The 23,322-nt window shown below is 56.9% G+C and overlaps 3 protein-coding genes across 7 annotated transcripts; 1 reads left to right on the top strand and 2 right to left on the bottom strand.

Annotated features, from left to right (window-relative positions):
- Window positions 1-3,782: 3,782 nt before the first annotated feature.
- Window positions 3,783-9,819, bottom strand: RFNG (RFNG O-fucosylpeptide 3-beta-N-acetylglucosaminyltransferase). Of its 2 annotated transcripts, none has more exons than XM_088829243.1 (8): window positions 9,469-9,819; window positions 8,870-8,918; window positions 8,233-8,335; window positions 7,968-8,121; window positions 7,608-7,696; window positions 7,336-7,501; window positions 6,680-6,765; window positions 3,783-4,664 (listed from the first exon to the last, which is right to left on the bottom strand). In XM_088829243.1, the coding sequence occupies exons 1-8, from the start codon at window positions 9,754-9,756 to the stop codon at window positions 4,637-4,639; spliced, it is 963 nt and encodes a 320-aa protein (XP_088685369.1). In that variant the 5' UTR covers window positions 9,757-9,819; the 3' UTR covers window positions 3,783-4,636. The 2 variants fall into 2 exon arrangements, with proteins under 2 accessions (XP_088685369.1, XP_055264269.1); XM_055408294.2 differs by lacking the exon at window positions 3,783-4,664 and adding an exon at window positions 5,708-6,606 and having other exon boundaries at window positions 9,469-9,818.
- A 22-nt stretch (window positions 9,820-9,841) lies between these two features.
- Window positions 9,842-15,263, top strand: GPS1 (G protein pathway suppressor 1). 4 transcript variants are annotated; one of them, XM_055408290.2, is made up of 14 exons: window positions 9,842-9,928; window positions 10,809-10,901; window positions 11,460-11,641; window positions 12,072-12,236; window positions 12,358-12,493; window positions 12,582-12,659; window positions 12,840-12,900; window positions 13,337-13,422; window positions 13,635-13,729; window positions 13,839-13,944; window positions 14,027-14,107; window positions 14,191-14,328; window positions 14,399-14,533; window positions 14,617-15,263. In XM_055408290.2, the coding sequence occupies exons 1-14, from the start codon at window positions 9,896-9,898 to the stop codon at window positions 14,689-14,691; spliced, it is 1,464 nt and encodes a 487-aa protein (XP_055264265.2). In that variant the 5' UTR covers window positions 9,842-9,895; the 3' UTR covers window positions 14,692-15,263. The 4 variants fall into 4 exon arrangements, with proteins under 4 accessions (XP_055264265.2, XP_055264263.2, XP_055264264.1 ...); XM_055408288.2 differs by having other exon boundaries at window positions 11,946-12,236; XM_055408289.2 differs by lacking the exon at window positions 9,842-9,928 and adding an exon at window positions 9,950-10,299 and having other exon boundaries at window positions 11,946-12,236.
- Window positions 15,221-22,160, bottom strand: DUS1L (dihydrouridine synthase 1 like). Its single transcript, XM_055408293.2, has 14 exons — window positions 21,826-22,160; window positions 20,733-20,979; window positions 19,990-20,098; window positions 19,432-19,482; window positions 18,923-19,035; window positions 18,341-18,423; window positions 18,060-18,163; window positions 17,689-17,833; window positions 17,346-17,442; window positions 17,181-17,269; window positions 16,599-16,747; window positions 16,102-16,139; window positions 15,768-15,843; window positions 15,221-15,667 (listed from the first exon to the last, which is right to left on the bottom strand). Exons 2-14 carry the CDS (start codon window positions 20,967-20,969, stop codon window positions 15,528-15,530), a joined length of 1,431 nt encoding a protein of 476 aa, XP_055264268.2. The 5' UTR covers window positions 20,970-20,979; window positions 21,826-22,160; the 3' UTR covers window positions 15,221-15,527.
- Between the last annotated feature and the right edge of the window lie 1,162 nt (window positions 22,161-23,322).

The following is a 23,322-nucleotide window of genomic DNA, read 5'->3' as shown; positions in this document are numbered from 1 at the left end:
ATTATCTGGGTCATGAAGATCTTTTTTGTACAGTTCTTCTGTGTATTCTTGCCACCTCTTCTTAATCTCTTCTGCTTCTGTTAGGTCCATACCATTTCTGTCCTTTATTGAGCCCATCTTTGCATGAAATTTTCCCTTGGTATCTCTAATTTTCTTGAATTGCACTCATCTCACATGCTAGTAAAGTAATGCTCAAAATTCTCCAAGCCAGGTTTCAGCAATACATGAACCATGAACTTCCAGGTGTTCAAGCTGGTTTTAGAAAAGGCAGAGGAACCAGAGATCAAATTGACAGCATCCGCTGGATCATCGAAAAAGCAAGAGAGTTCCAGAAAACATCTATTTCTGCTTCATTGACTATGCCAAAGCCTTTGACTGTGTGGATCACCACAAAGTGTGGCAAATTCTGAAAGAGATGGGAATACCAGACCACCTGACCTGCCTCTTGAGAAATCTGTATGCAGGTCAGGAAGCAACAGTTAGAACTGGACGTGGAACAACAGACTGGTTCCAAATAGGAAAAGGAGTAAGTCAAGGCTGTATATTGTCACCCTGCTTATTTAACTTATATGCAGAGTACATCACGAGAAATACTGGGCTGGAAGAAGCACAAGCTGGAATCAAGATTGCTGGGAGAAATATCAATAACCTCAGATATGCAGATGACACCACCCTTATTGGCAGAAAGTGAAGAGGAACTCAAAAGCCTCTTGATGAAAGTGAAAGAGGAGAGTGAAAAAGTTGGCTTAAAGCTCAGCATTCAGAAAACTAAGATCATAGCATCTGGTCCCATCACTTCATGGGAAATGGGGAAACAGTGGAAGCAGTGTCAGACTTTATTTGGGGGGGGAGCTCCAAAATCACTGCAGATACTAATTGCAGCTGTGAAATTAAAAGATGCTTACTCCTAGGAAGGAAAGTTATGACCAACCTAGATAGCATATTAAAAATCAGAAACATTACTTTGCCAACCAAAGTCCATCTAGTCAAGGCTATGGTTTTTCCAGTGGTCATGTATGGATGTAAGAGTTGGACTGTGAAGAAAGCTGAGCACCAAAGAATTGATGCTTTTGAACTGTGGTGTTGGAGAAGACTCTTGAGAGTCCCTTGGACTGCAAGGAGATCCAACCAGTCCATCCTAAAGGAGATCAGTCCTGGGTGTTCATTGGAAGGACTGATGCTAAAGCTGCAACTCCAATACTTTGGCCACCTCATGCGAAGAGTTGGTTCATTGGAAAAGACCCTGATTCTGGGAGGGATTGGGGGCAGGAGGAGAAGGGGACGGACGACAGAGCATGAGATGGCTGGATGGCATCACTGATTCAATGGACATGAGTTTGGGTAACTCTGGGGGTTGGTGATGGACAGGGAGGCCTGGTGTGCTGTGATTCATGGGGTCACAAAAAGTCAGACATGACTGAGCGACTGAACTGAATTGAACTGACTGAGGTTGGTCATACATCTCTGTAACATCAATGCCACAGAGCTCAGCAAACCCACGGGTCTCTTTGCATGTTCCACCATGTTATGGTGGCCCTGTGATTTCTTTCAGCCAGTGAAATGTGGGAAATTAATGTCACTTCTGGGCTTAGGTGGTGTGGATCTGGTGTGCCTTCATTCCACTTTCTTCTCCATTTCACCTGGACAATCTGAGGGGGACTTAAACTACAAGATGCTGGGCTCTGAAGATAGAAGCATCCTGAGTTTCTGATTCGCCAATTAGAAGAGAGCCACCCATGCATATCACAGTGTGGTATGGACAAATTTACTTATAGGGCTTAGTGCTTTCTGTAGCACAGCCTAGCTCATTCTGACTAGTACTTCCTCTAAGTTGGCTTTTTTTAGTTATAAAACATTAGTTAGTAAACTAATTCTGGCACCATTTGCTGAAAAGACTTTTCCCCTTAAATTGCTCTCATGACTCTATTGGGAACTCTTATGATGGTCGAAGCGTGTATCTGTGACTGGGTTCTGTGGCACGTCCCATGGATCCATCTGTTGGTCCCAGTGCCAGCAGCACAGTCCCCATACTGTAGCTTTGTGAAATAAAAGTCATATCTTCATGGCAAGACAAGAGATATTTAAACAAAAAATCTTCTCTGCCCTTTGGCCTACGTTCTCCCCTCACTGTGCATTGTGTGTCTGCATTATGCATCAACCAAACCTCCCCCATCAGCAGGAATACCGGCTCAAGTATAAAGAGCAACATTCTCCCAGCATCAACTAGACAACTCCTGAAGAGACAGCATTCCTTCTTCATCTCGCATGGGGTCACGTGACTTACTAGCATGACACTTAGATCTGCATCATGTAAACTGTCAATCATACGTCATTTGGGGTCTTCCCTGGTCGTGCGGTTCAGTTGGTAAAGAATCTGCCTGCAGCGCAGGAGACCTGGGTTTGATCCTGGATTGGGAAGGTGCTTTGCAGAAGGAAATGGTAACCCACTCCAGTATTCTTGCCTAGAAAATGCCATGGACAGAGGAGTCTGGTGGGCTATAGTCTATGGGGCTGCAAGAGTCGGACACCACTTAGTGACTAAACTACTGGTGGTGCAGTGGTTAAAAATCCACCTTGTAATGCAGGCACCACGGGTTTGGTCCCTGGTCAGGGAACTAAGATCCCACATGCAGTGGAGCAACTAAGTCAGAGCACTGAAACTACTGAGCCCAAGAACCAGGACTAGAAAGTCTGTGCCACAAGGAAAAGATCCGCATGACGGAATGAAGATTCTGCATGCCGCAGCTAAGGCCCAATGCAGCCAAAGAAGTTGGCTAGTTAATAAGTTTTTAAAAACTATGTCATTTGATGTATGGCCCTCTGTCTCAAAAAACTTACATAACTGTGCCTTGACATCTAACAGATGGTTCTCAGAGCATTCTGAGATGCTCTTCCTGGGTTATAATCCTCAAATTTGGCTCAAATAAAAATTTCCATTTCTTTCTTAGATCAGCAGATCAGTTTTTCATCAACATCTCATAGTAGGTCTTGACGTCAGGCTGTGTAAATCCTTCAACTTTGTTCAAGTTTGCTTTTGAAAAAAAATTATTTATTTGGCTGAGCTTGGTCTTGGTTGTGGCTTGCAGGGTCTTTGGTCTTCTTTGCAGCAGGCGGGATCTATTTCCCTATTCAGGGATGAAACCCCAGGCTCCCTGCCTTGGGAGTGCAGAGTCTTAGCCACTGGACCACTAGGGGAAGTCCCTCGTGTAAAATTTAGATTCAGCTGGTCAATTTTTTTGTGATGTGTTTATCTGATTTTGGTACCAGAGTAATGCTGGCCTCATGAAATGATCTGGGAACTGTTCTCATCTATTTTCTGGAAGATCGTTAAGACTGATGTTATTCCTCCCCCAAATGTTTGATAGAATTCACCAATGAAACCATCTGATCCTAGAGATTTTTTATGGGACTATTTTTGTCAAATTCAAATTATGTAATAAATATAGGACTATTTCAATTTTTAATTTCATCTTGGCTTACATAACATCTTTATTGAGACATCCCTCACATATCAAAAAGTGTAAAGTTTTGAAGTGTATCATTCACTAGAGTTTTTTTGTTGTTATTACATTCACAAAATTATGTAACTATCACCAAAATCTAATTCTAGAATGAAGTTAGTTCCCATTGAGTTTCTTGCTTTACTCTGCACTGCCCTCTGCTGTCTTCATCCTCTGGGTATCTCTGGGGTGGAGCCTCACCTAGTTCAACCTCAGCTGGGGATGGTTGCATCTGATGACTCAGAATTTTCACCATTGTTTGTCTGAGAATGACCAGGAAAGTAAGTATTGATTTGAGGGTTACAAATAAGTTTTATTATGTGAGTGAATTTGGTAACAGGTAGTATAATGAGGATTGACTCTTTTCAACGGAAGCTCAGGACTTCCCTTGTGGCTCAGCTGGTAAAGAATCCGCCTGCAAAAAAAAGAATCCGCCTGCAATTTAAGTTCTATCCCTGGGTTGGGAAAATCTCCTGGAGAAGGGAACAGCTACCCACTCCAGTATTGTGGCCTGGAGAATTCCATGGGCTGAATAGTCCATGGGGTTGCAAAGAGTTGGACAGGACTGAGCGACTTTCACTTCACTTCAAAGAAAGCTCATACGCATCACCGGTTACATCCCATACACCCCGGCTCTCTCCAGCCTCAAGAGCTGATTCATTTTGCAGATCATCATTCCTCTGGCATGCAGTGATGTGGGATGGACTGATGCTTAGTAAACAGTTGTCCAAAAAAATGTCAGATGGAGGGCCAAGTACACACAATTTAATTCTGAACCTTAATTACCAAAATTTTAACTTTTTCTGATTATACATAGTGTATGTCTATCATACAACATATTTTGGTATTTGTAAAACATCAAAAAGCAGGAAGAGAAAACAAGTCAACCCTCAAGGAAATCAACCCTGAATATTCATTGGAAGGACTGATGCTGAAGCTGAAGTTCCAATACTTTGACCTCCTGATGCGAAGAGCCGACTCATTGGAAAAGACACTGATTCTGGGAAAGGTTGAAGGCAAAGAAGTGGGTGGCAGAGGATGAAACAGATGCGTCACCAACTTGCTGGATGTGAATCTGAGCACACTTTGGGAGAGAGTGAAGGACAGGGGAACCTGACATGCTGCTGTCCGTGGGGTCACGAAGAGTTGGACACGACTGAGCAACTGAACAACAAAGGAAGAAGAAAAAAATTTTTTTTACCAATTTTGCATTTTTTTTCTGGAACAATCACATATAAACATTTTTGTGTGTTTCCTTTGAGGCTTTTTTCTGAACAATACATGGACCACCCATTCTGGCAGACCATGCTGCAGCCTCGGGGTGCCCGCCAGTCCCTTCACCCCTTGGAGGTGGTTCAGGGGCTTGGGGGTGACTGTTCCTCTGGACCCGGTAAGAGAGGAGTCTGTACCTCTGAGGTGGCCCTGGCCCAGAGATCCGGGCCTGAGGTGGCTCCAGCCAGGGGAGGGATGTTTTGGTCCAACTGATGCTGTCCTGGTTCTGTACTGTGGATGCCCAGTGGACTGGGGTCTGGGAGGCTCAGTGCGTGTCTAGGTCTTGAGGGCTGTTACATATCCCACATCTGGGAACACGATGCGGGCGGGTGGCTGCTGCACATGGACACTTCCTGGTGACCTGCTGTATATGCCTCTTCAAGGAACCTCGCTCGGCCCGACCACCAGTGCATACTGACTCCAACCTGCTTACTGGGTGTTGTTGGCCTGCCCTATGCATATATACACACACCTGCCCACATGTGCACAGCAATGTGCATTCATACCCACATACATACATTTACACAGCAACTCACAGATATATGCAAGCACACGTGTGGACACCATGCACACAGGCACATGCACCCACGTATGCTTCTGTGCATCTGGCGCACACACACAGCATTCCACAGTATGCTGAACAGGCAAGTCTTAACAGGCAGTCTGCCTTCTGAAGCAAGGTTTGTCTTGTTTGCATCATTCCCTACAGGGACCCCACCTCCACACCCCATATACTCTTCAGCTCACACTGAAGAGCCCAGTGGGCAGCTTTAGGCTCACCTGGGCCGGCAAGGCTGTAAGGAACACAGATCTGCCTGGGAGGGAGCTGGTCTTGGGGCAGTGCCTTCAGGGGAAGGAGCTAGATGCTGTGTGGCCCTGCCTGGAGCTGAGCTGCCAGGTGTCACTGGTTAATTAACACAATGACCAACAGAGAGTAACAATCAAGCCTTTATTCGCTTGTTGCAATAGCAGCGTGAGAGACCAGAAGGCAGGTGCTGGCTCCCCTTGTTCTGTTTCCTCCTCCTGTGGAAAGGCACTGTCAAGGTCAGTGTGGGTCGGCTGGTGGGATGGGGACGTCTCACTGCAGAGGGGGCCCCAAACAAAAGGCTCCTGCTGTTTCATGGACTTGCGGCCCCCAGGAGGGGGGAAGGATGTAAAGTACTGAGCAATGAGTCAGAGTGGAGGAAAAGTGTCTTCGAGATCCCTCAGGAAGGACCTCTTGGCCAAGAGACCCCAAGAAAGTGGCCTCTGAATGGAGACAACCTGGCTAGGAGTAAGCTGCACCCAAGAGCACAGCTGTCCAGAGGGTCTGCACCCTTGCGTGCAGTTCCCTGGGGAGGCAGAGGCCCTGGCTGGGCTCCAAGCCTGGTGTGGGAAGGGTGGCATCCCAAGAGAACAGCAAAGAAGGCGTCCGGAAGTCACCTTTAGGGGGCAGCACCTCACACACGACCCTGGCCTAGAAACCTCTCTCCAGCAGGTGAGGGGATGGAGCCCTGGGAGGCGGATGCCAACCCCTTCCCAGGCCCCCAGCACTGTCCTCCTCTCCCACAGCGCCAGGTCACCCGGGCCCGCCCGGGGCTGTGGGGAGGCCTGCCGGTCAGCTGGCGCGTCTGCTGGGAGCCCATATCTCCCTGGATGAGGGCCTGGCCGTTGCCGCCTGGAGTAGCCAACTGAGCCCAGGAGGGGGCAGCACTGTTCCAACACTGTTCGCCCACTTGCACCTGGAGCAGAGCCAGACTTTTGGGTGGGGGATCACCGAGGGGCGAGGTCGCTCTGCTTCTGCACAGGACACCAGTCCGTGTCCGGGTAGAGAAGGCAGTGGATGGACTTAAACCTGGGAGGGAAGTAGGGGTCAGGCTGCGGGAGGGGTGGGCTGGCCCTAGCACTCCTCCCCACAGCCCGCTCACCGCGTGGGATCCTGCTGCAGGCTGAAGCCCCCCGCCACGTTCACCACGTTATGTGGGTTCTCAGGTCCCCCGTAGCTCAAGGTGACCTGGGAGAGGAAAGGAAGCAAAGTCACTCTCAGGGCCGGCGCCTCCTACCTCGTTTTCCAACAGAGACGCTGCTTGGCCTCCTGGATTCCAGCGCCCCTGCTGCCCCACCCGGAGTCAGCATTCTTATGGCAAGCTCAGGAACACCACCGAAAGGTGATGGGGCCTGATGGGGGCTAAGAGGCGTGCCCAGCACAGCAGATACCTGGGGGAGGCCACTGGCACATGTGTAGGGGCGAGAGGTCCTGAACCCCCTGCCTGGGCCAGGTCTGTAACACTGGTCATGCCCAGACCACTGTCCCCAGCCCTGCTGCCCAGGGCCGCCCCCTGGGAAGGTGCAGCAGCTGTTCTTTACAAACAGGCCCTCATGTGAGCCTGGGGGTCCCCCACGGCTGGGACTCCAGGTCCCAGCAGCCTGGATTCAGGGTCCATGAAACTTTGTTGCCATGCTGGGACCCACGGTTGTGTCACCAGAATCCCTCCCTGAGCCCCTGCTCAGCTTGGGGGGGCCACGGGGGCTAGGCCCCCATGCAGGCACGGCCATGGAGGCGGCAGGGGCCCAGCCGGCCTACCTGCTGGAGCAGGGTGTCGGGTGGCAGCTTCTGTAGGTTCTCCAGGTGGGAGTGGAACAGCGAGCTGTGCAGCAGGCGAGCGCCCAGCAGCCCCTCCACGATGTAGCCCACCGTGCAGTCGTCTGGCAGCCGTACCCGCTCGGCTGTGCTCATGAAGCCGCCCAGGCTGGGGAGCAGAGGGGGGACAGGTCAGTGCCTCTCCAGCCTTGGGGAACCCCAACCCCCTACCCACAGCAGCCAGCACCTGCTCCCCCCCGCCACGCCTCCATCACCTGGCCCATGGGCTCATCTTGAGAGCAAGGCCTCTACTCAGGCAGAACCCGGCCCCACCGGTAGCGAACCAGAATTTGACCGTGGTCACCTGAAAAGGAGGGAGCCACTAGTCAGGGTCCCTCACCCTAACTCTTCATCTGGACACCCTGAGGGTTGTCCTCAAGCTGCCTCTTAACTGCTTCCCAAGGCATGAGAGGACAGGGGCTTCCACAACTCAGCTGCCTGTGGCTCCAGCCCCTCCTGTCTTGCCCCAGTTCCCAAAACACCCCATCTAGGTGGACTGGGCATCAGTCCCACCCCTTCCCTGCTGGGGTCTCCACACTCTCAGCTGCCCCTCCCCGCTTCGCCTCAGCACTTACGGTTCCACCTCCCTGGATCCTCTCGGTAGCCTCGATGGGGTGGTCCAGGCTGGGCCGCCCCAGGTAGATGTCCTGGCTGGGTGAGAAGGTGGACAGCAGCTGCAGCAGGCCTTTGGGGTTCACGTAGTTGTCATCATCCACGTGGCAGAACCACCTGGGAACGTGTAGAAGTCTGGAGCCAGGGGCTGGGCCCAGAGGATGGGGTCGGGGAAGTCCCTGACCCAAGTTGGGGCCCAGCTTCCCTTGGCCCTGGGCCACCACATACTTGCGTCCCGACTCAATAAACTTGTCGTATTCCACTGACATCTTGCAGCACAGAGCCTGGCGGGTATGCACGGCGGAGCAGTTGGTGTTGATGACGTGGCCACCTGCCCGTTGGAGAAACGGAAGCATGAGGGCTGGGGTGAGACCTGCTGCCAGCCCACCCCACTAAAGTTGGGCTAAATGCTGCTGGCTGACCAGCACGAGGCCTGTCCTGCTCACGACCATGATGTCGGAGCCAATCGCAGCCCTGCCTTGGCCTCGCTCAGTTGACCCTGTTGCCGTCGTTTGAGGTCCAGGCAGATGACAACCACGTGGAATCCCACGAAAGCAAACCCACCAGGAAACAGGACTGAGAGGCTGGACCATCCCCATCAGGGCAGGCCTGGAAGGCATGGTTCCCTCTGGCCCTTCTTCAGGGGACGTGGCTCCAGCCAGAGGCCCTGGGAAGTCAGCCAGTGACAGGAAGGGTGGACCCTGGATGCCAGGCTCTGTTCTCTACCAGCTGTATGACTCTAAGCAGGTGCCTTAACTTCTCTGAACCTGTGTACACAGCCGGGGGCTGCGTGGCACTGGACGGAGAGATAGCTGAGCAGACCCCTCAGACACGGCAGCTGGGCTGGGCTGGGGAGGGCACTCACCTCCCTGGAGCTGTAGTTCAGGGTCATCCCCGTCGGTAAAGATAAACGTCTGTAGAGAGATGGCCTGTGAGGTTTCAAGGGGCAGCTCCCCACCCCAGGGACTGGACTCTGGGCCAGGCAGGGCCTTGGCCTGGTGAGCAAGGGTGAATGAAGCTGGACAGGCAAGCCTGGGCTTGGGGATCCAGGAGAAGGGAGGGTGGCGAACCGGGTACAGCCTGCTCTACCCGCAGCATCCCCAGTGCTGCTAGGGCCAGGCGTGCTCTCGCTGGAGAAGTTTCTGGGGTCTCAGCCCAGTGTCAGCTGGGAGAACCCACTCAAGACTAGAGCCTGAGAAGGGGCAGAAGAGGGTGGGCACTGGGGGTCATGGGTCCCTGCATTCTCAGGCCTGGGGTCTGACAGCCATGCTGGGGACACATCTGTGGGTAAGGGGTCTTGGGGTGGATCCTGGGTGGGGTCCAGGGCAGGATGCAAGTTTGAGGATGAAGGAGCGAGGATCTCAGGGCGTGCGAGTTTGCCAGAGGCGGGGGCTGGAGTGGGGGTGGTGGTGTCCCGAGTCAGCTGGGGTTCTGAAGTCGGTGGGGTCCCCAGGCGGGACCCACCTGCCGTCGGGCCCGGGAGATCCAAGTGCGCAGCAGTAGCCCCAGGCGCGGCCCGTGGTTTTTTCGGGTGGTCTTGACCGCGATGAAGACGTCGTCGGGCCGCAGGCGAGGGGCGGTGGCGGGCCGGGCAGGGGGCGCGCGCCGGCCGGAGCCGGGGGCCAGGGCCCGGGTCGGGGCTGGTGCGGGCGCAGGCGCGCGGTGCAGCGGCAACGGCAAAAGCAGCAGCGCACCCAGGGCCGCGGCCAGCGCGAGGCAGGCCCGGCAAACCGCCCCCCGCGCGCGGCTCATGCGGCCGCGGGACCCGCGGGCACCGCCCGGCCAGGCGCGCCGCGGCCCCTTTAAGAGCCGCCCCGCCCACGCCGCGACCCGGAAGTCGCGGCCGCGCTGCCCCGGAAGTGGACGGTGCGCCGCGGCGGGGTGGGAGAAGATGCCGCTGCCGGTTCAGGTGTTTAACTTGCAGGTAACGAGCCGCGGCCGGCGGCCCCTCCGCGCCCCCGCCGCCGGGCCGGAGCGGGGCCGGCCGTGCGCGCCCCTCGCGCGGCGTCCTTCTCGCGCCCGGGCTCCGGCCGCAGTGTCCCGCCCGTCGGCCCCGGCAGGCCCGGCGCGCTAACGCTCTCTCTCCTTCAGCAGCCAGCCAGCTCTGTGTCAGGGTCGGGGGGTGCAGAGAGTCAGGACAGAATGCGGGGTGGCCCGGCCCCCCGCGCGGCCGCGTCGTCAGTGGCAGATGAGCACTGCACCCCTCCCAGCGGTAGGTCAGAGCTCTTCCTGCCGGGCACGGCCGGGGACTTCAGCCTGAGCGCCAGCCTGTCGGCCTGTACGCTGCTTTATGAGGTACCTCCCAGGACAGGGGCCGCTGGGAGACCCCGCCCGCCGGGCCGCGCAGGGCGCCCAGGTGCCCCACTCCCGCCTCCCTACCGCGACTGCGGCCCGGTGCAGCCACGGGACTCGCCCGGCGCTGCGGCTCCGGCTGCTCTGCCGCGCCGGGGTCGAGGCCGCCCGTGTCTTCCCCGTGGCTTGGAGGAGGCTGCTGTCAGGATGATGGCTGGGAGCGCGTAGCGACCCTTGGGGGTCCCTGGGTAGTGGTCCTCCGGCGTCTGGTTCCCGCCCCAGAGATGGGCCATCATGGTCCGGCCGAGCGTTCAGCTCTTGAGCCATCAGTGGCCAGTAGCCCCATCCCTGGTGTGGCGGCGCTGGACTTGGTGGGCAGTGGGGAGGGTCTTGGGATAGGATCCCGCCCACCTGGGAGATGGCGGGCAGAGCTGAGCTGGGCACAGTGAGGGCCTCTCGCCCTCCCTGGGCTTCTCCCCCTCAAGGTGCCAAGGTGACCGCCCATGTTGCAGGGGGCCGTGGAGCCCATGCAGATTGACGTGGACCCCCAGGAGGACCCGCAGAACGCGCCCGATGTCAACTACGTGGTGGAGAACCCCACCCTGGTATGGAGTCTGGCAGGCTCTCCTCCAGGGTGGGTCAAGGGGCTGGTTGGAGTGTCAGTCCTGCCGGGTAGTCTAGGCTAGGCTCCCTGACCACATCTTTTTCTATCTCAGAAACCTTTAGACTTTCTTTGTTGTTGTTCGGTTGCTCAGTCGTGTCTGACTCTGCCACCAAATGGACTAGAATATCTAGTTCTAGATATTAACGGGTTGCTGACCTTCTCCAGACCCTGCAGCTGTTTCTCCCCCACATGGAGAAGCACCTTGTGCCAGGCCCCCTGAAGGTCAAGTCTCACTGTGAGGACAGGTCTTCCTTGGGGCCCACCTTGGGAAACCCTGCCTCCTCATTGCTCAGCCTGGTGACTGGCTGCCCACATGGCTGTGACCATTCACCCCCAGGGCAGAGCTTTACTCCAGGCCCCTGCACTAGCCCATCCTGAGTGGTCTTTCCTCAGACCTCAGACAGTGGTTGATTTGGTGCCCAAATGTCCCAGCTCCTGACTCACTGGCGGGGGCTTGGGGTCCAGGGTCCCAGCTTGCACAATCCACCTCCGCCCCCAGGATCTGGAGCAGTATGCAGCCAGCTATAGTGGCCTGATGCGTATTGAGCGACTGCAGTTCATTGCTGACCACTGCCCCCCGCTGCGAGTGGAGGCCCTGAAGATGGCCCTGTCCTTTGTGCAGAGGACTTTCAATGTGGACATGTACGAGGAGATCCACCGCAAGCTCTCAGAGGCTGCCAGGTGAGGCCAGGGCTCAGCAGGGTGGGGCAGGGACAGGGTGTAGTGTATGGCCAGCCCAGGCGCTCCTGCAGCATTTGGCTCCAGAACAGTGATCTGGCTTTCTTGTTGAAAAGCCAGGAAGGGGTGGGGAATGGCTCAGTGGGCGAAATTCTCACTCTCCCTGCTGAGTGTTCAGGCTCTCTGCACACCTGCACGCGTGTGTGTGCGTGTGCAGTTCTGACACCGGGCAGAGCCTGTGGAGACGGCAACTTCTTGCTTCTCAGCACAGCTGTGTGACTTATTTCTTGCTGGGCTTTCCCGCCAGGCTGCGGGCTCCTGCTGTCACAGCTGCCCCTGTGCCAACTGGGCGCTCTCCCGATGGGGGTGAGGGCCGCTGGGAGGCACCCGCCCCCCCTGCACGTGGGCCCCTGATGGCCAGATCCTCCCTCAGGGAGCTGCAGAACGCACCTGATGCCATCCCTGAGAGTGGCGTGGAGCCCCCACCCTTGGACACAGCTTGGGTGGAGGCCACGAGAAAGAAGGCCTTGCTGAAGCTGGAGAAGTTGGACACAGATCTGAAGAACTACAAGGGCAATTCTATAAAGGAGAGCATCAGGTATGCCCAGGGGGGCTGGGGAGTGGGCTTCATCAAGAGAGCTTCAGGTGTGCCCTTGGAGTTGGGGTTGGATAGCCAGTCCTATGGCCCAGCCAATGACCACTTGTGCGCGGACCCACAGGCGTGGACATGATGACCTGGGTGACCACTATCTGGACTGTGGGGATCTCAGCAACGCCCTCAAGTGTTACTCCCGGGCCCGGGACTACTGCACTAGCGCCAAGCATGTCATTAACATGTGCCTCAACGTCATCAAGGTGGGCCCAGGGTGGGTGGCCACGGGGCAGCAGTGCCAGTGGACCAGGAGGGGGCACCCAGGCTGAGTGCATCCCACCTGCCTGCCAGGTCAGCGTCTACTTGCAGAATTGGTCTCATGTGCTGAGCTACGTCAGCAAGGCAGAGTCCACCCCGGAAATCGCCGAGGTAAAAAGATAGCTCTCCACCCCTCAAACCCTGATCCAGGAGCCCTGACCACTACTGACCCTGGTGGGTCCCATCCTCCTGGAATCTGCCTCTGCTCCTCTTAGGCTGGAGCTGGGTGCCTGGGAGTTGATGCAGGTATGGAGGGCATGGGTCGCTCACTTGTGCCACCTTCTCCTGCAGCAGCGTGGGGAGCGTGACACCCAGACTCAGGCCATCCTCACCAAGCTCAAGTGTGCAGCAGGTAAGGACCCTGGGGCATAGGGGCAGCAGGGCACCCCAACTGACCCCAGCCCAGGAAGTGCACAAGCCCCAAACCTGTGCTGCATGCACCTGACACTTGCCCAACTCATGTCCTTCTTGGGGAGGTCAGGGGGTAGTAACCCATGGTTGGGGGTAGAGGCATTGCCTTCTGATAACTGCCATCCTGGCTGGTTACCCCCATTTCCATCCCCGTCCCCACCTTCACCCCTATTCCCACTGCGTCAGCTGAACAGCTCGGGTGCCCTTTGCAGTAGTAACAGCAGCTGCTTGGCCTCCTTGGGTGCCTGGCTCTCCCAGAAAGCTGCTGATGCTGGCCGATGAGGTTACCTCTTCCTCGCCAGCGTTTCTGTCCAGGTGCGCCTGTTGATGGGCAGCTTCCTCTGGGCTTCATCCTTTCTCCCCCTGCTGCCCCCCAGGCTTGGCTGAGTTGGCAGCACGCAAGTACAAGCAGGCTGCCAAGTGCTTTCTGCTGGCTTCCTTCGACCACTGCGACTTCCCCGAGGTGAGGGGCATGAGGGTCTCTGGGGAGACCTCACTGGGACTTGGGAAGCAGGCTGAGGGCTCAAGAGTTGGGCTGTCTGTTGGGGGCTCATCCTCATGAGGTCCTAGGCATTCTGAGGGGACAATGGGTGAGATACGGTGGGCCTGGCCCAGACTTCTGTGCTGCCTGCCATTGACCCCAGGTCTCTGATCACCTCCCTTCTTGTTCCTCAGCTTCTCTCCCCCAGCAACGTGGCCGTGTACGGCGGCTTGTGCGCTTTGGCCACCTTTGACCGGCAGGAGCTGCAGCGCAACGTCATCTCTAGCAGGTGGGTGGAGGGTGGGGTGCTGGGCCCTGCAGCCGTGCTCCTGTGCCCCTGGTTGCCTCCAGGGCAGGTGGGTGGGCAGGGTCAGCTCTGAGGAATCTGGCATCTGCAGCTCCTTCAAGTTGTTCTTGGAGCTGGAGCCACAGGTTCGGGACATTATCTTCAAATTCTACGAGTCCAAGTATGCCTCATGCCTGAAGATGCTGGATGAGATGAAGGTGAGGGGCCTGGCCTGGCCGGGAGGGCGGGCAAGTTCAGAAGGCCTGGGGCAAGCTGTCCCTGACTGGCTGTCCTTGCCAGGACAACCTGCTGCTAGACATGTACCTGGCTCCCCACGTCAGGACCCTGTACACGCAGATTCGCAACCGGGCCCTCATTCAGGTAAGCTTTTTGGTGGAGGCTGAGGCCGAGGCAGGGCACTACAAAGGCATCTTCGGGTAACTCATGTGCCCTCTGCTCTGCAGTACTTTAGCCCCTACGTGTCAGCTGACATGCGCAAGATGGCCACAGCCTTCAACACCACAGTGGCGGCACTGGAGGATGAGTTGACGCAGCTCATCCTGGAGGGGCTCATCAATGCCCGCATCGACTCCCACAGCAAGGTGGCCGGACACAGGGCCATGGGGTGTGGGAGGGGGACCTTGGGCCCCACTGAACCTTGCCCCTCCACAGATCCTGTATGCCCGGGACGTAGATCAACGCAGCACCACCTTTGAGAAGTCTCTGCTGATGGGCAAGGAGTTCCAGCGGCGTGCCAAAGCCATGATCCTACGGGCAGCCGTTCTGCGCAACCAGATCCATGTCAAGGTGTGGGCAGGGACAGCCCTGGGGACTGGGGGTTGGGACGGGCACACACACCTTCCTGGTCTGAGCCTTTGTCTGCACTGCAGTCCCCTCCCCGGGAAGGGAGCCAAGGGGAGCTGACACCGGCCAACAGCCAGTCCCGGATGAGCACCAACATGTAAGAGCAACCTCCGTCTCCAGGATGGTCTGCGCACCCCCACCCTGCCCACCCCCCACCCTCGGACTCCTGGGCCTCTCATCTGCTCCATCGGCACCTCCGGAGGTGTTGCCTGTGGCCCACTTGCAGGGGGCTGGCTGCTGACTGATGCTAGTCCTCGGTGCCCCCGCCTGGGGTTCCATGTGCCCAGACTCTTGTGCCCCCTCCCCCTTGCTGCACCTTGTGCCGGGGCCCTGGGGAGGAGGTGGGCTTTCCTTGAAGGAGAAGCCAACAGGGCCCACCCACATGGCACCTGGGGTCCCCACCAGGCAGCACTGCCTCCCAGCCTCCATATTGATGCACCGTTTGAGGTTGCAGCGTTGTTGAATCTTAGTCCATTAAAGGGCAGCCTGAGAACAGCCCCTGGCACCACTCCTTCCTGTCTCTGTGGGGCCCCCTTCCTCACACTCTACTTGGCTTTGCAGGACTGAGGTCAGCGTGTGTCCCTCCCTTAGGCAGGTCTCCATGGCTAAGAAGATTCCCCTGTTCTAAGGTTGGCCCCTATTGGCCCCAATAATACTCAGGTATCAAAAAGCCCGGGAATGTCCCATCTTTGAACTGGTTTATCGTTCATCTTGAACACACGCGGGCTGTGAGGATGGGCAGGTCCAGCCTGGGAGCCTGCTCCTCGGTGCAGCATCTCCGGGCCCCCAGCATGGGCCGAAGGGAAGACCAGCTTGTCCTTCCGTGTGAAGTAGCAGGAGGTTCCCTGAGTAAAGGCGTTTCCTTAAGTGGGACGTGGGTTGAGGCTTCAGCAGCAGGCCTATGGAGGGGTGGCACATGGGGCTGTAGCTGCCCTTTTTAGGCCAGGGCACTGCCCACAACCTCAGGAAAGCCACCTGGTTCTCCAGGCCCGGCCTGCTGTGGTTCCTGCAGCTGCGGCTGGGCACCCTTCCAGGCCAGAGACCTCTCCAATTTGGTTTTAAAAAGCAGTCCGTGACCTGGTAGAGGGGAAGGAGGACGGAAATGGGGCTCAGGAGGCTGAGGCTCCACTGCCCACTGGGGAATGGGGTGGTGCTGACGGTGGCAGGAGCTTCTCACCTGGGCAGTCGGCGGTCTCTTTGAAAGCTCGCTTCTTGCAGCAGCCCCGGCACAGGTTAAACACACACCTGTTGCCCTGGACACAGAAAAGCTTGTGAGCCAGGGGCTAATACCCCTTCCTCGGCCACCCTGTAGCCTGAGTGAGTGGTCAGGAGCATGGAAGAGCTGTCCTGAAGCCAAGCAGAGCTACTTTACAGGAAAGAAGCTCCCCTACCACGGGCTGTGGCCCGGCTGCCACCAGCACAGATAGAAAAAGGACTGCCCATGCAGGTCCCCACCCCTCCTGGGGCTGAGCCCTGCCCTAGGTGTTAACAGCCAGGACGGACGAACTCACCTTTGGGTTTCCACACTGATCACACTTTGCGTATTTTGCTGAGAAAAGAGCAAAAGGAGGTGCTGTTTGAACTAGGTGAGGCTATCCACCGCTGCCACCTCTTACATGTAGCCCTTGGTAGGTATCCCTGCTCCCTTGGGGCAGGCAGAAGACACAGCATACATGGTCCTACTGGGAAACCTCATTCCACCCACCCAAGACCCATGGGTTCCATGCCCCGTGCTGTGCACCTCCCACTCGAAGGTCCTTCCTAAGCATGGCAGTCCCTGGCTCTACTCCTGCCTCTCTAGCTGCCCTAGGGCAACAGCTGAGGGACTGTGGCAGGCAGAATGGCTGGCTGGCTGGCTGTGGCCTCGGGGAACCTGCCAGTCTCCTTGGGGGCATGTGGAAGGGCTGCAGGGCCCTTCACAGCTTAGGAAGCAGCAGAGCCACCCGACTCTGGGGTACCCGTTAGGGGCTGGCCTTTTCCCCAGACTCCAGTGGTGGGAGCCACTTACGCTTCAGCGAAGGGTCAAAGGTCTTGTGGGGGTTCCTTAGCTGCTTCTTCTGCTTGTTCTTGGATAAGACATCTGTGGCGCCCTCCTCCTCCTCCTCCAGGGCCCGCTTGCTGCGGGCACCCCCATTCTCCTTGCTCCCCTCCTTGGGCCTGAAAGCAGGGATGATGGGCAGAGCTGAGGGACACCCATGAGAGGCAGCCCACCAGGCAGTCTTTAGATGAGGACGTATGTGCAACTCTGCTGAGGCCCCAGCAGCCGGCACGGAGGCTGGGACACCAGTGTCTGAACCCTGGGTAGGGCTGTGGCTACAGATGACAGCCCAGCCTCACTTCAAAAAGTCCAGAGGAAGCTAGAGAGGGTCTAGCTGATCCCAGGACAAATCCACTCAGGGTCAGAGGACCTTAGAGAAGCCTCATATGGAAAAAGCAATTTAAATAAAACAGCACAGGCTGATAAGGAAGGAGGCGCCAAGGGATGGAGCTGAGCCTCCAGCATGCCCACCAAGGCTGGGCAGCAGGCAGAAGAGTCCCCTCCTCTGTGTAACACCTCCCACCTAGGGCAGCCGATGTGCAGGAGGCTCACCCTGGCCGGAAGTAGGGCTGGCAGATCCAGTGAAAGAAAGGCAAGCCTCCTGAAGGCTTCTCTCCCTCCTTCTGCCTGGATATATCCTCCTGGAAAAGCCCAGAGGGCCCTCAGCAAGAGGCCCAAGACCAAGTCTCTCCCACCACGTGGTGGCCCAGCAGCTACCTGACACCGCAGCTTTAGCTCCTGGCTCACTGCAGCAACGCCCTCCAGAGTCTTCACTTTGGCGAGCTCCTCTCGAAGCTGCTGGTGCACCTGCAGCCTGATACAGGTGCCCCATCAGAGAGCTGGCTCAGCCCCACCTCCCAACTGCTGACCCTGAGCCTTGGGCACAGAAGGGCACAATCCCTCCTCCCACCCAACCTCACCACGTCACTGTGGTCCTCCCAGACCTGACATGGTGGCAGGTGGTGGATTTGTGAATGTCTGTGGAGAGCTCATCTTAAAAACCCCGAAGGCCCCAGGCAAGGCTCAGGTCAGACAGCATCTGCCATGGGGGTTGACTCACGTGTGGTGCCACAGCTTAAAGAGATGGGCCCGGACGTAGGAGAGGGGGCAAGGGTGCTGCCGCACAATGTCCAGGTACTCCTCGGCCAGTTCCCACACGGCAGGGCTGCGGCCCTCGAACAGGGCAGGGTTGTGCAGGTTTCCCTCTGCAGGGGAAGGTGACGCAAGGCTCAGGGGCCCCTGTGCCTGGCCATCCCCAGGGCAAGGCTGGCCACTGGCATGAGTGTGCTGGCCAGTCAGGCAGATGGGGCCTTCGGTGGTGACCACGTGAAGCCTGAGGCTCTTCAGCTGGGCCAGTGGTGCCACAATGTGGATGGACCCCTCCAGCACCTGACAGTGGTGGCCCAGCTGCAGGCGAGGGCACAGCCTCACCTGCACTCATGACCCCTTGCACCCCCGTGTCTTGGATGCAGCGTTCCACGTCCCGCAAGCACTGGATGTTCCCGTTGGCGAACACAGGTATGGCAACCGCCTTCCTGTCAGGGAACAAGATGAGCACATGCTCAGAAGGATGCTATTACCCCCAAACTCCATCCTCCCACTGTGCTGCTCACCCGCAGGCCCTGCGTCTTCATCTTGTGCCCGAAGGGCGGAGGGCCTTGCCGTGGGGCTGGGCTGTCTCCCTGCCCGGGGCTCACCCTGTGCTCACTCACCGCACAGCCTTGATGTGCTCCCAGGACGCGGCGCCTGACAGGGGCCCCTTCTGCTCCTTGGTGCGCCCGTGGACAGTCAGCAACTAGAGCACAGGAGCACCTGGTTCAGCTCCACTTTCAGCTGCAGCCCCCAACGCTCCAGGGGACCCTCTGCGTTTGGCTTTTCGGGCATCAGCTTCCCTCACTCCTCTGGGCCACACTTGGGCCAGTGCTGCCTAGGATTCCCATGTCAGAGCTGTCCCTCTGCCACCCAGGATGTGGAAGTGAGAGCCCAAATCCTTTCAAGGGCCAGTCCTCTCCGCGGTGGTAACACTCCTGCTGCCAAGGCTAAAGGTGTGAGGGAGGAGCAAGCACCAGCCTGACCCCAGGACTGGTGGGGGTGGGTGGGGAGAAGGTGATTCAGGCCCAGCACCACCCCAAGGCAATACTGGCCTCTTGGACGCAAGCATGGGACTTCCTTGCCTGCATCAGGCCTCACCTAAAGGTTACTGATTCCTGCCCATCCCAGGCGCAAGCCCTCAAGGGGCATTTCTGGAGGTGTGTAAGCAGCTCCATAGAGCCCTGGAAGCCCATGGTCCTCACCTGGCAGCCAGCCTTTTCCAGCATCTGGGCATATCTCACGGTCTTGTCAACCTCTGGGAAGACGCGGATCTTGCATGTGACAGGAACAGAAAGCTTTTCGTGGGCTAGCAGAACTGGGGAAGGGCAGAGTCGGCTCCTGAGAGAACTGTGCTGCCACCTTCAAGTAGGTTGTGGGGACCCATGACTAAGCCCCCAAGAGAACACAGGCTCCGCAGACGTCCTGCACTGGTAATAGGGAGCTGTGAGTTATGCCTTAGACCACATTGGAAGCGGTGGTCCAGGCAAGGATGCCTCCCTCCAGTACCGTCTATTTGGTTCGAAGGAGGGCAACAGGTATGGGACAGGTGACGTCACAGCTGCCCTCTACAGCAGGAAGGGGGAGGGCACACCAAGGCCAGGAGGACTCTGCCAGCCACTGTTCTCTCCTGAGCCCTGCTAGGCTGTCTTGGGCTTGCCCCCCAACCACAATGTGGCCCCAAGTCCCCGAGGGCAGCACAGGGCAAACTCACTCATTCTTTGGAGCAGGTCCCACTCCTCCTGCAGGAAGGCGCCATAGTGACCTGCAAAGGACAAGCACAAGCTCTGCACCCTCCCCCTGCATCCACCCTGGCCTCGACCTGCCTGGCCACGTTCTTTTAGTTCGGCGGCCTGAGCTCAAGGGTGCTGAGCTGAGTGCCCACCCCACATGGTCTCTGACCAACCAGGAACTCCTCAGACCAGTGAGGGAGAAAGGCTGAGATGCTAGGGCAGTGGCCACTGGTGCCCGAGGCAGCACAAGGGTGGAGGAGAGACTCTTCAGCAAAACACATTTATCCAGAGGGAGCCCAACAACTTCCTGAGCATGAAGGAAGTGACAAGCCCCTGATGGCCAGGTGAACCTTGTCCCCTACCCCCAGTGACCGAGAAGGGCCGCCTTGCAGAGGGAGGAGCAAAGAAAGGGCTGACATTAGAAAGCTGCCAAAGGAAGGGCCACCAGCTCACCTGCACACCTGGCATCTCTGCACTCCAAGCCTTGCCCTAGCCAAAAGCCGGTACTCAACACAGAACCCCAGAACAGGAACTCTTACCTCGTTTGGCGATCATCTGTGGGCAGCCCAAATTCAGGTCGATGGCATCGCAGTAGTCCTGAGCCAAGAGAGCAGCCTGGACAAACACCTCTGGGTCATTGGCACAGAACTGGAAGAGACATGAATGTTGCCACAAGCCCCAGCCAGGCCCTGGTACCGGGGCTGCCCAGGGGTTCATAGGTGACCCAGTGGGAGTGTGGCCCCAGGGGATGATTGCAGGATGGTATCCTATCTTAGATGTTTACAATATGACCAAGCTAGAGACTTCCCTGGTGGTCCAGTGGTTAAGACGCCATGCTTCCACTGCATGGGACACGAATTCAAATCTCTGGTTGGGGAACTAAGATCCCAGAGGCCACACAGTGTGGCCAAAAAAGAAAAGCAAGATGACCAAGCTAGGATGCACCGCCATGCCAGCAGCAGGGCAAGTTACAGATTCACACAGTCCTCCCAGATGTAGTAGAAAGCCGGCATCACTGACTTTGCCAAGAGCAGAGCCGTTGTTTGTCTGATAAAGAGGGGGCCCTTGGGGTGATGTCAAGGTGCGGGGGAGGGAGGGGCTGCAAATCTTCCACGGCACCCAAGCCATCCATTTGCCAAAGTCTGAGCCAGCTACTGGGAAGAGGTCAACCTCTGCAAGAACCGGCCTGCCTTTGCCCCTCTGATCTCGGAAAGCCGGGAAGCCCTTTCTGGAAAGGCCCAGGAAAAGGTTCTCGGCCAGCGTTGGAGGCTGGGCCGCTAACCTGTACAATGAGAGGCCGGTCCTCGGGGCACACATCGCAGTACAGATTCTCCTTGCGGTAGTTGGCATCGCGGACAAAAACCTGGGCGTGCAGCATGGGTGTGTAGCACAGTTGGGCCCCGTGTCGGCGGCTCAGCAGCCTCCAGGCCAGCTCGCTTTGGTCCACCATGGGGGCCACCACGTGGCGGGCCCCCCGGAGGGTGCGGCTCCAGAACTCGAAGCCTTCCAGCTTTGGCATTGCCTCCACACTGCAGGGCAAGACCATGGGCTCAGCCGCAGCCAGTGGAGCACAGGTGCAGGAGGTGACCCCCCTCAAGGCTGCTCTAGCACTGCCTGACGGTCACAAACGCGGGTGCTAAGGGTGTCGGCTGATGCAGGCCAGGAACTGACGCCTCATTGCTGTCGCCTTCCAGTGGAGACCGTGGACAGGTTACTCAAACTTTCTGAGCTTTAACCTCTCATTTCTTAGCGGGATTAAGATGTCTGCCTGGCAGGACTGGCATGAAGAACAGTGAATGATGTCCTATCAGTGCTTTGCCCAGGGGAGGCCATCACAAAAGGCAGCTACAACCCACAAGAGCTGGAGCCCCCCACCAAGGCAGGACCACCCTGTGGTGACACAGCCCTCCAGGCCCACCAAGGGGCCCAGGGCAGTCACCTGGACACTGTGCCCTCCTCTGGGTGTCAGATGTATAAAAGCACTAAGAGTACGTTCCCTCTGGCTTATCTGACCTATGCCTGGCCAACCTTATCACAGCCACCGTTCCCTACAGTGACTTAACAGGTGGTAGATAGCCTAAGGATTACAATTGAAACCCCAAAGGAACAGATCGTGACGAGGGGCTCACTGTCAGAGAAAACCCACCTCCTATACTACTTTGGGAATTATTAAGCAGGGTCATCGGCTTAACAACTGCCTAATCGCCCAGCTGTGGGTTTATTTTCGGGAACTGTGAAGCTACATGTAAAAATCAATATGATGCCCACAGAGGCCTGGACACGAGGCACCAAGCCCGGGCCCTCCACCTCCGTCCGAAGTAAGAGCCCCGGGGCTACAGAGAACCGCGGATCAAACCTGAAGGGAACCTACTTACCTGGGCGGAGCCGAGCCACCTGGGCGCCCGAGCCGGGTCGCGGCTCCTCTCTACGCAGCTGGGCCCTTCGGAACCGGGGGGGATAGCCAGGGGCCCGGCAGGGGCCCCACCGGGAGCTCCGGGGATGCGGCTAGGGTACCGCGGAGTGAGGCTCCTGCGCTCGCGCCGCGACTTGACACCGCCACACTGGGGCCGCCACCCGGCCGCCGCCGGGCCCAGGGCTCTGCGCTGGGGCCGCCGGGAGGTGCTCCGCCAGGCCGTTCCGGGCGGCCCGCGGTGCTGCGAGAAACGCATTCCCGGGAAACCACGCCCGGCTGCTGAAGGGCCCGCCGCGCGGCGGAGGGGCGGTGTGCCGGGTGGGGGTCGTAGGCTAGAAGTCAACTCCTTCCGGCGCGGCGGGGCAGCTTCGCTGCGGCAGGGCCGGACAGGGGCCGCCGGGACTCTCCCGTCGCTTGCGGGGGCTGTTATCGCCCGGGTGCCACCGTACCCGAGCTCCCGCCCTCCCCAGCAGAGGCTCGGGGCCAAAGTCCTCGCCTCGGCCCCCACGCGGAATCTCATAAAAATCTTCGAAGGACCAAAAATCTCTGTTTTATTTCGGAAAGCAAACACCGCGTGAAATTCCTGTCCCGCGGCCCGCAAAGCGCCGCGCTCGTCCTCCCAGGCCCACAGGATTCTTCATTGTAAACTTAAGACGTGCGAGAGTCACCGGCTTAGCGAATATAATAACAACCTAACCTTCTGCTCGTTCTCCTAAATACTCGCTTCCCTTTCCTAAAGAAACCGATTGATACTCGTTTTCCCCTTCTCCCTCCCTTTCTCCTATTACCTTTGGTACAGAAACCTCTACCTCTGATTACTGAGTGTCGTCTTCTGTATCCGCCAGAGGATGTGAATATACTTTCTTCCTGTTCACCTGTCTTTTGTCAGTTTAATTTGCAGGACTCCTAAACACAGTCCCAAAAGGGAAGAGGGAAAGTTTTTCCTCTAGCAGAACCAAGTTTCATTTTATTATTTCATCCTTAAGTATCTCAGTATCCCCCAAAGACAGGAATTTTTAGAGCAGTATCATTAACACACCTGAAAAATCCCTGTTTGCTAAGATCAAATATCCATCCTTTTGTGTCCAGTATGGCAGCCAGCTGTCACAGCTTGAGTGCTGGAATGTGGATTGAATTAAGACGTGCTACAACAGGAAAAAGACACACCAGGTTTCAAAGACTTAGGGGAAAAAAGTAAAAGTTAATTCATAATTTTAAAAATATTAATGATATGTTGAAATAATAGTTTTTATGTTACATTAGGTTACATATGAGTGCCTAATATGGCAAATTCCCTGGTGGCTCAGATGGTAAAGAATCTGCCTGCAATGCAGGAGACACCGATTCGATCCCTGGGTGGATTCCCTGGAGAAGGGAAAGCTGTCCAGTCCAGTATTCTCACCTGGAGAATTCCATGGACAGAGGAGCCTGGTGGGCTACAGTCCATGGGGTCGTAAAA

The sequence above is a fragment of the Moschus berezovskii genome, chromosome 20 (assembly GCF_049115385.1).
Source record: "Moschus berezovskii isolate FMDL1 chromosome 20, NW_MosBer_1.0, whole genome shotgun sequence".
Lineage (NCBI taxonomy): Eukaryota > Metazoa > Chordata > Mammalia > Artiodactyla > Moschidae > Moschus > Moschus berezovskii.
This window is presented reverse-complemented; position numbering and strand designations above follow the sequence as displayed.